At 34.3% G+C, this 11,585-nt stretch overlaps 1 protein-coding gene across 1 annotated transcript; it reads left to right on the top strand.

The window, feature by feature from the left end:
- Positions 1 to 6,514: 6,514 nt before the first annotated feature.
- On the top strand, positions 6,515 to 10,712 carry LOC147293509 (uncharacterized). The gene is made up of 2 exons (XM_086233661.1): positions 6,515 to 9,497; positions 10,212 to 10,712. Exons 1-2 carry the CDS (start codon positions 6,515 to 6,517, stop codon positions 10,550 to 10,552), a joined length of 3,324 nt encoding a protein of 1,107 aa, XP_086089787.1. The 3' UTR covers positions 10,553 to 10,712.
- Positions 10,713 to 11,585: the final 873 nt, after the last annotated feature.

The following is an 11,585-nucleotide window of genomic DNA, read 5'->3' as shown; positions in this document are numbered from 1 at the left end:
TTTTTATTTTAAAAAATCAGAATTTCAACATCTCATTCCAATTTGGAATTTTCAAATTTCTTTGATTTTTTAGATTTTTTTGGAATATTATATTTTCAGAACTTTCAGATAATGATGAAATTAATTGCCCCTGATTAAAAAAAAAAAATTACAAGTACAAAAATGTGAGTGTTTTTGTTAGAATTTATATTATTATGATACACATATATTTATAATATACATATGTTTATAATTAGTCATCTGTTTTTAATATATATATATATATATGTGCATGTTTGAAACAAATAAAAAATTATTGAAACATATAGTAGAAAACTAACAAAATGATAAAATATTTAATATAAATACAAAATAAATTTGGCATAATTTATGAAATATTGGATCAGAATGCCTTAGGAATTTTTGGCATAATTTATAGAAACATTCCAATTCCAATTCCAATCCAATTTTTTTTTTTTTCTGAATTTTTGGATTTTGGCATTTTTCAGATTTCAGATTTGAATCAAGCTCCCAAAATTGGAAATTTTCGAATTGGAATCGGTCGGATATATTCAGATTTTCCAATCCAAATCACACCCCTACCACTAGCCCATTCCCATTAAAAAAAAGCTCTAAATACTTATTATAGAAAATTTTGAAATTATTTCCTATTATATATTTCATTAAAATTATTTTTCTATGAATTTATAAAATTGATTGTTTTAAAAAGAAATGCTTTTATAAATTGGTTTAAGGTTTTATTTTGACAAAATTAAATGTTTAGATTTTAAACGATCTTTTGATCTATTTGGATAGGGCTCGGGAGTAGAGACACAAAGAAGACGTGAAACGGAGCTACGACCATCAAGTTTCGGGTATTTTAAGTTAAATGGCAATTTTGTAAATTCGTCAGCTAGGATTTTACTATAAAACCTAACTTCAGCATTTTTTTTCTCATTTTCCTCCTCAGTAGCCGCACACCCCCTTCTCTCTCTCTTTCTCTTCTCTTTCTTTTGCCGTGAGCTCTCTCTGACCATCTTTTCATCGTCCAGCAGCCAACGCCGGCGACATGGACTCCAATCAACTTGACTCTTCCTTTTCTCTCTATTCCTGCCTTTTGATTGCCCAACAACCCAATGAAAACATAGATTTAAACCGAACCTGAACCGACCTTCTTCTCCGATGGGTCACTAATTCCGGCGACCTCTTACTGTTGAGAGGGTCCTGAAATCTTCCCCTGGGTGAGATGAGTTCAATGGTGTAAACACCCAGCCCGTTCAGCCGCCGTACGTGGTGGTTCGAAACCCTAACAGCCCTGACCCTCCTCCGTTATTTATGGCGATCTAGGCGGCGAATTTCGACGATCTTCATCGGGGTTTACTCCTCTCCTCTGTTTTCATTATAATCTTTTTTCCTTATAATTTTTCTTTGTTCTCATTAAACTTCTATGTTTTCATTAGAATTTTTGTTTTTTTTCATTTGCTGGTCTATACTCTCTAGATCGATTTCTGATGTGGTATGGTTGTTTTGTAATATTTTTTAGTTATTTGCAAATTGTACAAATCTATTTTAGGGTTTAGTGCAAGTCAATTTTTCGATTATAGTATGGTTGTGGAATTAATTTATGTGCAATATTGGTTCAGAAACTCTCTTTTGTATAGTATAGTATAGATTTCGCATTGTGAAGTTGGTTGAGAAACTCTCTTTTGTATTGTGGGTATGTTGGTGATGGTTGATGTAATGTAGATGGCAGGTTTCGTCGCCTAAAGTGTGAAATTTTTTGCGCTAGCCTCTCTTGCCAATTTTTTGAGTGAAATTTTTACCCTTGGGCGACGAAATGAGGAAATTATTTCGTCGCCCAAGATCCCTTTAGGCGACAAAATTTAAGACTTGAATTTATTTTGCAAATTATAATTTAAATAAGTGTTTTTTTTTTTCGCAAATATATTTTGTATTTAAAATATATATAATAAATCATTATAAGATTATAATATACTTAATAATATACAATAGGATTCTAAATTTTAACTTAATTACTAAATTATATTTATAATTTTAAATATATAGAAATATTAAATATATTAAAAATTTAACAATTTCTTAATTTTTACATCTCTGATTGAGCTAATTTTTTGCATGCATGATCCTTGAGTGAGAAACTAAAAAATGAACGGTTCGGATCGTTGAAACACGATCGATATATGACCATCTATATATAAATGAACGGTTTCAACACTTGAAGAGTACAATTCTATTAACTATTTTGTTCAAACCTTGTCGTTTCAATAATTGGGAAGACCACAACGTGATTTCAACGATCGGAGCCGTTCATTTTCTATGTTCATACTCAAATATCATCCTTGCAAAAAATTGGCTCAATCGAAGCTCATATACACGTCCAATTTTCATTATAAAAACCACGATTGTTCATTAATTCGACCATCGTGACCTAACTTCTACATCTTCGATTGAGCTAAATTTTTACAGGGATGATATTTGAGTATAGAACTAAAAAATGAACGATTAGGATTGTTGAAAACACAATCGCATCGTATTTTTATACTAAAATATAAATGCACATAAAAAATGAACTGGACTTTGGGCAAGGAATTTATAGATTCGTCGCCCAAAGTGACTTTAGTCGAGGAATCTATAAATTCGTTGCCCAACGTCACTTAAGGCGAGGAATAATTTCATCACCTAAAGTAACTTTGGGTGACGAATCTGTAGATTCGTCGCCCAAAGTATGGCCCTAAGACCATTTTTTACAAATTTATAATTTATATTTAGTATTTAAAAAATATATATATACATATGAGTTAATTACACTTACACCCCCTGAGGTTTATCGTCTTTTCACATATACCCCCTGGGGTTTCAAAAATTACACATACACCCCATGAAGTTTCAAAACTATTGCATATAACCCACTATAAGAGAAAAAAATAAATAAACAAAAAAAAAAATATTTGTATTGAGGTTGGACTTTACACCTTGAGTAATCTTATTAAGCCATTTCACCCATTAGCATGTCTTTTTGCATAATTTATCATCATTTTATGTCTCACTATAGGGGGTTATATGCAACAGTTTTGAAACCTCATGGGGTGTATGTGTAATTGTTGAAACCCCAGGGGGTGTATGAAAAAACGATAAACCTCAGGGGGTGTAAGTGTAATTAACTCATATATATATAATAAATCATTATAATAAGATTGTATTCTTAATAAAATATAATAGGATTCTAAATTTTAACTTAATTACTAAATTATATTTATAATTTTAAATATATAGAAATATAAAATGTATTAAAAATTTCATAGATTCCTAACTTCTAAATCTCCGATTGAGCTAATTTTTTGCATGGATGATCCTTGAGTGGGAAACTAAAAAATTAACAGTTCGGATCGTTGGAACACGATCGATATATGACCATCTACATATAAATGAACGGTTTCGACACTTGAAGAGTATAATTCTATTAACTATTTTGTTCAAACCTTGTCGTTTCAGTAATTGTGAAGACCACAATGTGATTTCAATGATCGGAGCTGTTCATCTTCTATGTTTATACTAAAAAATCATCCCTGTAAAACATCGGCTCAATCGAAGTTCATCTACCCGTTTGATTATCATTATAAAAACCACGATCGTTCATACACCCTAAACGCTAAACCTAACTTCTATATCTTTGATTGAGATAATTTTTAAATATGGATGATCTTTGAATGGAGGACTAAGAAATGATCGGTTGAAATCATTAAAAACATGATAGAAATGTGAGATTCTATATATAAATACACTTGAAGAGTATAATTCAATTAACTTTTTCGTTAAAACCTTGTTGTTTTAATAATTGTGAAGACCATAACGTAATTCAACGATTTGAGCCGTTCATTTTTTAATTCCCCACTCAAAGATCATCCTTGGGAAAAATTGGTCAAATCGAAATTCATCTACCCGTTTGATTAGCATTAGAAAAACCACGATCGTTCATAGTTCATGAGTGAGGTAATTTTTTGCAAGGATGATCTTTGAGTGAGAAACTAAAAAATGAACGGTTCGGATAATTGGAAACATGATTTAAATGTGAGCTTCTACATATAAATACACTTGAAAAATATAATTATATTAAACTTTGTCGATTCAACAATTGTGAAGATTACAATGTGATTTCAATGATCGGAGCCGTTCATTTTATTCATTTATACTCAAAGATTATCCCTGCAAAAAATCGACGAAATCGGAATTCATCTACTCGTTCGATTAGTATTAGAAAATCCACAATCGTTCATAAGTTCGAGCACCGTTACCTAACTTCTACATCTCCAATTGAGCTAATTTTTTATAAGAATGATCTTTCAGTAAGGAATTAAAAAATAAACATTTCGGATCGTTGAAAACACGATCGCATCGTATGTTATTACATATATAAATTGTACACAAAAAAGGCATTGAGACTTTGGGCGAAGAACTGCAAGTACAAGAAAGAGAATTTGTGGGTTTTGCATGAACATTGTGGGCATATCATGCAAGGTAATTGAAGGCTCAAGTTTTGCTTGTGGAAATGTGCATGCATCATCAATCAGCATCAAGGAATAAAATTTCGGGTTTCGAGGAAATTTCGAAGTTTTTTAAATTTCGACAAAAATTTGACGGAAATGACGGAAATTGATATCGATCAAAATACGGAAATTTTGAATGAAACTTTACCATATGTTTATTTATCATATTATCTACTAAATTGATAAAAAATATTGAAGAAACCAAATTATATAGTAGGTTTCATGTGATATAAGATGAATATAATGCACGCTGGAGACAAATACTGTTAAATAAAATTAGTATAATGAATAAATTAAATTAGCATATTATCTATACTCTATAATATGTACACTAAACCCTATATATTTTATAATATATATTCTATATTGTTTAGGATATGGTATATGATATTCGGGTTTAAGCCTTTTATGGTACTTTAAATTATTTTTTATATAGAAATATATTAGAGTTTACTAGTTTAGGATTTAAAAACAATTAAACGAAACTTCAAAACGGCCAAACGAAACCCCAAACTATTTTTTTCTTTACAATGAACCCAAAGGCCCCAAACCCTAATCAACCCTAAACCTTTTAATTTTTTTTCCTTTTTTTTCTTTTTTTCTTTTCTTTTTTCTTTTTTTCTTTTTCTTTCCTTCCTTTTTTTTTTCTTCTTTTTCTTTCCTTCCTTTTTTTTTTTTTTTTTTTTTTTCTTTCCTTCCTTTCCTTTTCCTTTCTTTTCCCCCGAGGCTCCAGCAACTCCCCTGTTTTTTCTTCTTCATCCTCTCTCTCTCTCTCTGCATCTCCCCCCGCCGTCTCCCCGTCGCCCCTCTGCCGTCGCCCCGTCGCCCCCCTGCCCTCGCCTCTCTCTCCCTCGATCTCCCCCTGCCGTCGCCTCTCTCTCCCTCGATCTCCCCCTGTTGCCGCCCTACCGCCACCCCTTCTTTCTCCCTCAATCTTCCCCCTGCCACCTCTCCATTTTTCTCCAAAAATCCAGCCTTCCAAAACCTAAAACCAGATCTCAAATTCTCACCGCTGAAAATTTCGCCCAAATTTTGATGATTTCGACGAAATCATCCCGAAAATTTAACAAATATGAATTTCGATTTCGACACCCCAAAAAATCAAAATTTTCGATGAAATTTCACCGAAAACTTTGAAATTTAACACCCTGATCAGCATTCAACCATCCTTAAATACATACGCTAGATCATTTCCTGGTGCCTGACTTGATCAATTAATCAGCAGTTGACCCTTCAACTCCCATCAGTCATGATTAGTGGCGTAATTAATGGCATGACTTGGAGTCTTGGACCGTCTTTTGTGTATAGATCAACCATATTTTTATTGCCTATATATATTTATAACATAAAACGTCCAATCTGATAGGCTCCATATTTTTATTGCCCACATATATATATATATATATAATTTCCAACTTTTTCTTCTTCCATATTGTGGAAGCTGAATGGAAATGCAACACAAAAGGCTTAGTTACATTATAATATGTGGATCCTTGCGTGACCTTGACCTAAGCTATGAGCCTATGATGGAAGTCGACCCTCTTAATTAATCAATTTCTTAATTTTTTTTTTTAGGATATTGATTAAATCAATTTCCACTAGATAAATTCTTGAATTTTGTTAATGATAAAATATTATTGATCATCTAGCGATATACCATCCCATCAATGACTGGTAGACGGGTGAAATTATTGATTATCATTGATGGTATACTGCTAGATGATCAATAATATTTTATCATCAACAAAAGTCAAGAATTTATCAATAATAATACAAAAGACGGTCCAAGTAATGCCATTAATTACGCCACTAATCATGACTGATGGGAGTTGAAGGGTCAACTGCTGATTAATTGATCAAGTCAAGAACCAGGAAATGATCTAGTGTATGTAGTTAAAGGATGGCTGAATGCTGATGATGCATGCACATTTCCACAAGAAAAACTTGAGCCTTCAATTATCTTGCATGATATGCCCACAATGTTCATGCAAAACCCACAAATTCTCTTTCTCGTACTTGCATTGCTGCAGTACTCATGCTTCCCTCAGCTGGCCATATCTTCACCTTCCAACTTCACTGATCAATCTGCCCTCCTTGCCATCAAATCTAAACTCACAGTTGACCCCACCAATACTATCTTGGGTGGTAATTGGACCACCAAAACAAGCTTCTGCAATTGGATTGGGGTCTCTTGTAGTAAACACAGGCAAAGAGTCACAGCCTTGGACCTTTCCTATATGAGTCTCCAAGGCACCATTTCCCCTCATATTGGCAACCTCTCCTTTCTCATCTCACTTGATCTACGAAATAACAGCTTCTTTGGGGTCTTGCCCAATGAAATCAGTCGTTTGCGTCGCTTGGAGATTCTTATATTACAAAGTAACCGGTTGGAAGGAAACATCCCTCCAACTTTAGATCGTTGCAAGAAGCTCAACACCATATCCCTCGCACTAAACAGGCTAAGTGGTCAAATACCTAAAGAGTTGGCTTCCTTACCCAGGCTTCAGAAATTATATCTTGGAGCAAACAATCTTGTGGGTGAAATTCCAACATTAGAAGAGTTGACTTTGAGCACAAATGGCCTCACAGGGTCATTCCCTTCTGCTCTCCTCAGCCTTTCTTCTCTAGTTCTTTTATCTCTAGGTGAAAATAACATTTCAGGAACTCTGCCAGTGGATCTTTGCCATCATTGGCCTAATATTCAATACCTTTCACTTTCGTCCAACGAACTCAGTGGCCAGATCCCTTCGACAATTGATCAATGCAGAGAGATTGGGGTCCTCTCTCTATCATACAATATGCTTTCCGGAAGTATTCCAGAAGAAATTGGGAGTTTACAAAATCTTGAAAAGCTTTATCTTGGCAGCAATAGGTTGACTGGCACTATACCTCCCACAATAGGTAACTTGTCAAACTTGAAAGCCTTTGATATTGGTAACAATAACATTTCGGGAAGTATTCCGAGGGATTTGGGGCGTTTTTCTAATCTTCTTCATTTGTCTATTGGTGGAAATAGCCTAACTGGTGAAATACCTCATGAAATTTTCAACATCTCCTCCTTACAAACTTTCGAAGCATCATTTAATTCCCTTACTGGAACTTTCCCATCATACACTAAAGTTTACCTTCCTAACATTGAAGTGCTTTATTTTTCTAGAAATCAAATTACTGGATATATCCCATCCTACTTTTCAAATTTTACTAAACTTAGAGAGCTTGATGTTTATGGCAACTTACTCTATGGACCCATACCCACGAATCTTGGGAGCATAAACCACCTCCAAGTCCTTTTTCTGGAAGGGAATAAGTTAACAGGAGATCCTGGTGTTCCTGAACTTAGATTCCTTTCTTCTTTATTTAATTGCAGTTCGCTGGAACTTCTAACTTTCTCTAGAAATCCTCTAAATGGCATCATACCTGAATCCTTTGGGAACTACTCTTCCTCCCTCCAGTTATTTGACGCACAAGGGTGCCAAATCAAGGGTCATATACCCAAGACAATTGGTTCCTTGAAAAAATTGACCTCCATTTTCCTCGCTCACAACAATATAAGAGGAAAAATTCCATCATCAATTGGAGGATTGGAGATGTTGCAGAGATTGTATCTTGGCAACAACAATATTACAGGTTTCATTCCAGAAGAGCTTTGTCTTATGAGGAACCTGGGAGAACTATCACTAGAAAACAATAAAATTGCTGGATTCATCCCAAACTGCGTAGGAAACCTTAGTGTTCTTCAAAAAGTTTTCCTAAATTCCAATAGACTCAATTCATCAATACCGGTGAATGTATGGAGCCTTGAGAGTCTCTTGTTCTTAAACTTGTCATCCAATTCTTTCAGTGGATACTTGCCTCCAACCATGAAAAGGTCGAATGCAATTCACATGATAGATATATCTTGGAACCAAATCACAGGGAACATTTCAAGCAACATAGAAGTTTTTCAAAGCCTAAACTCCCTAAATTTGTCAAACAACTTGTTTTTAGGGTCTATTCCTAAAAATTTGGGTGATATGAAAGGGTTGGAGTTTTTGGACCTTTCACACAATAATCTTTCTGGCACAATACCAAAGTCTCTTGAAGAACTCAAATTTCTCAAGTATTTGAATTTCTCTTTTAATCAGCTCTCTGGAGAGATTCCTTCAAAAGGACCTTTTGTCAACTTCACTTCCCTATCATTTTTGGAGAACAGAGCACTTTGTGGGAGACCAGTTTTTGGAGTCCCAACTTGCGAAACTCGTGGCACTCGAAAATCCAAGAAAACATATCTTTTTCTCAAATATGTTCTTCCAGCCATTGCATCAATAATCATCCTCATAGCTCTCATTTATATGGTGACACGATACCGGAAAAAAAAAGTAGCCATTGCAAGTTCAATTGAAGAGTTAACCAAAAAAGAGCATGAAATGATATCATATCTAGAACTCCGTCGTGCTACCAATGACTTCAGTGAAAGCAACTCATTGGGAGTGGGAAGTTTTGGCTCGGTGTACAAGGGGATACTTTCTAATGGGACAACTGTTGCTGTCAAAGTTCTAAATTTGCAGATGGAGGGTGCCATTAAAAGTTTTGAAGCAGAATGCAACGTATGGCGGACAATCCGGCATAGAAATCTTGTCAAGGTCATAACTACATGCTCGAGCCCTGAGGTAAGAGCTTTGGTGCTACAATATATGTCCAATGGAAGCCTTGAGAGGTGGTTGTACTCGCACAACTACTGTCTGAATCTTCTACAAAGAGTAAATGTGCTGGTGGATATTGCAACTGCATTGGAATATCTGCATCATGGTCAGTCAGAAGTTGTGGTTCACTGTGATTTGAAACCTAGCAATGTTCTTCTTGATGAAGACATGGTTGCACATGTGGGAGATTTTGGTCTTGCAAAAATTTTAGCAAAAAACAAGGATGCAACACAAACCAAAACCCTTGGTACGCTTGGCTATCTTGCACCAGGTAAATCCATTATGTTTATTGCTGTTAATTTAAATCAGCATAGTAATTTTCCTTGTCTTAGTAGGACACTTTATAGATGCAGTATTATATTAACATTGAAAACCAGGTAAATTATTTACCAAAAAGATCTAAAATCATGTAAATTATTCCTATAAGAATGTCAGAAAAATTATGATGGCTTGGTTTCGTTAGATAGTCACTAGTTAATTGTTTTGTGTCATGTTAGTGCTCTGTCTTTTTGTTTCTTGTTTTGTGTACTTTTTGTGCACAAACATTTTAGATACTGTGGTATGTTGCAAATGAGGATAGCAGAGCAAAATCAGGAAATATCTGTGTATGATTGAAAACGAAGTGCTTATACTTTAGTGTAGATATTTCTGTCTTTAAAGTAATCTGTTAAGTTTTACTTCTCTGTTTTTCTGGTACCCAGTGGAACGAATGCCTACAGGTAAACTGTTCAGTTTTACTCTCTGACAATCTATTTCCTTAAAATCACAAGTTGATGTAGGTATAAAGGAAACAAGCAAAAAGTGACTTTTATCAATCTTTACAAATTACTAGTTAAATCTTCTAAATCTTGAAAGTAAGTGCAATTAATCATTCTTGTTAAAAAGCATCGTGACATTTGAATTTGCATGTGGGTATATGTCTGAAAAGTTTGCAGTATATGGTTTAATAATGCTATAGTTTCCCAACTACTGTGAATTTTGACAGAGTATGGTTCGGAAGGAACAGTGTCTGCCAAGGGTGACGTTTATAGTTTTGGAATTATGTTGTTAGAAATTGTCACAAGAAAGAAACCCACAGAAGAAATGTTTTCTGGAGAACTGACGTTGAGGCAATGGATAAATGCGTCACTTCTAGACACGGTAATGAATGTCGTGGACAATGGTTTGTTGAGTGTGGAAGATGGAAGAGATGTATCTGACCTGCAGAGGATCCTTTCGTCCATCATGGAGTTAGGCTTGATGTGTTCTATGGACTCGCCAGAAGAACGAATCGACATTAAAGATGTGGTGGCCAAGCTTAACAAAATCAAAATGGCGCTTCTTTAAGACACAATGTACCATGGTGTTTGAGATTACTGTTCTGGAATTTTATGTGAATGAACACCAATAATTGCTAAAACTTGTTCTGCATTAGTCTCTTGTAAAGGTAACTTTGTACTTTGGTTTGCGTTTCTTATTAAACCAAATATGTATGCTTTTCTAATGTTATGGTTAATCAATGCGTGGAAGTAGAAGTACAAATTTTTCTCTTATAGTAGTTGATTTATCCATAACTCGCCATATGTGAATGCCAAAAGCCCAAAACTTCCATACAGAACAAAAATCACGACACATTCTTTGACCATGGAAACAGTGAACGGGACTTTCTTGAGTAGGTGATGATCTCTATAAAAAGTTATTCCAAGTCATGCAAGCAATTTACAAAGTAAGTCCAAGTGAAGTCTACAAATCTGTTCTTTGTGACCTCGTTCAATGCAAGTAAAAGGCGTACAGAGCTCCTAGATAAACAATGTAGAAATTAACTTACTTTAGAATGATCTTGGAATGAGATTTGGTACTACAATGGAATATCAATGAAATGGAAGTGTATGAATGATCTACGGATCTGTGCTATATTGTATTGTACTTGAGTAAGTGTATTCCACAATCCAAAATAGAACATATGGTTATTGAATCTAAAAACAGGTACTTGAATCTGGCAGCCAGTCATTTGATATGTTAATGTTTTCTAACTCCAGGTTGTACAAGTCAAGTTCGACATCAATTTATCGAATAAGGAATATGTTGCAATGATGCATTTTTCCCTAAATGATTTCTGAATTAAGGTATATGTTCCAATGTTGACTGGCTGATAAGTTTGTCGTAAGTATTAACTTGTGTTTTTGTAGTTAACCTGGTTCTAATACCGTAAATTGCAAAGGGAGGTCTTATTGGTATTGTATATCAGTATATGTGGTGACAATTGCTTCTAAGTCATCATATTTTTCCAAGATCTTTATCCCAATATGGCTATGTTTATTCTGGAACAGTGAAATTATGCATTTGCATTTTTGAGTTGTTTTAAATTATTTCTCTAGCA

This window comes from Dryas octopetala, chromosome 2 (genome assembly GCF_963921425.1).
Source record: "Dryas octopetala chromosome 2, drDryOcto1.1, whole genome shotgun sequence".
In the NCBI taxonomy this organism is placed as follows: domain Eukaryota; kingdom Viridiplantae; phylum Streptophyta; class Magnoliopsida; order Rosales; family Rosaceae; genus Dryas; species Dryas octopetala.
This window is presented reverse-complemented; position numbering and strand designations above follow the sequence as displayed.

What these genes read in the sequence shown, in the direction of transcription:
- LOC147293509 (XM_086233661.1), top strand. Translation starts at nt 6,515, where the DNA reads ATGCCCACAATGTTCATGCAAAACCCACAAATTCTCTTTCTCGTACTT. An exon ending in GCTTGGCTATCTTGCACCAG is followed by an intron (nt 9,498 to 10,211) that starts GTAAATCCATTA and finishes GAATTTTGACAG; the next exon opens with AGTATGGTTCGGAAGGAACA.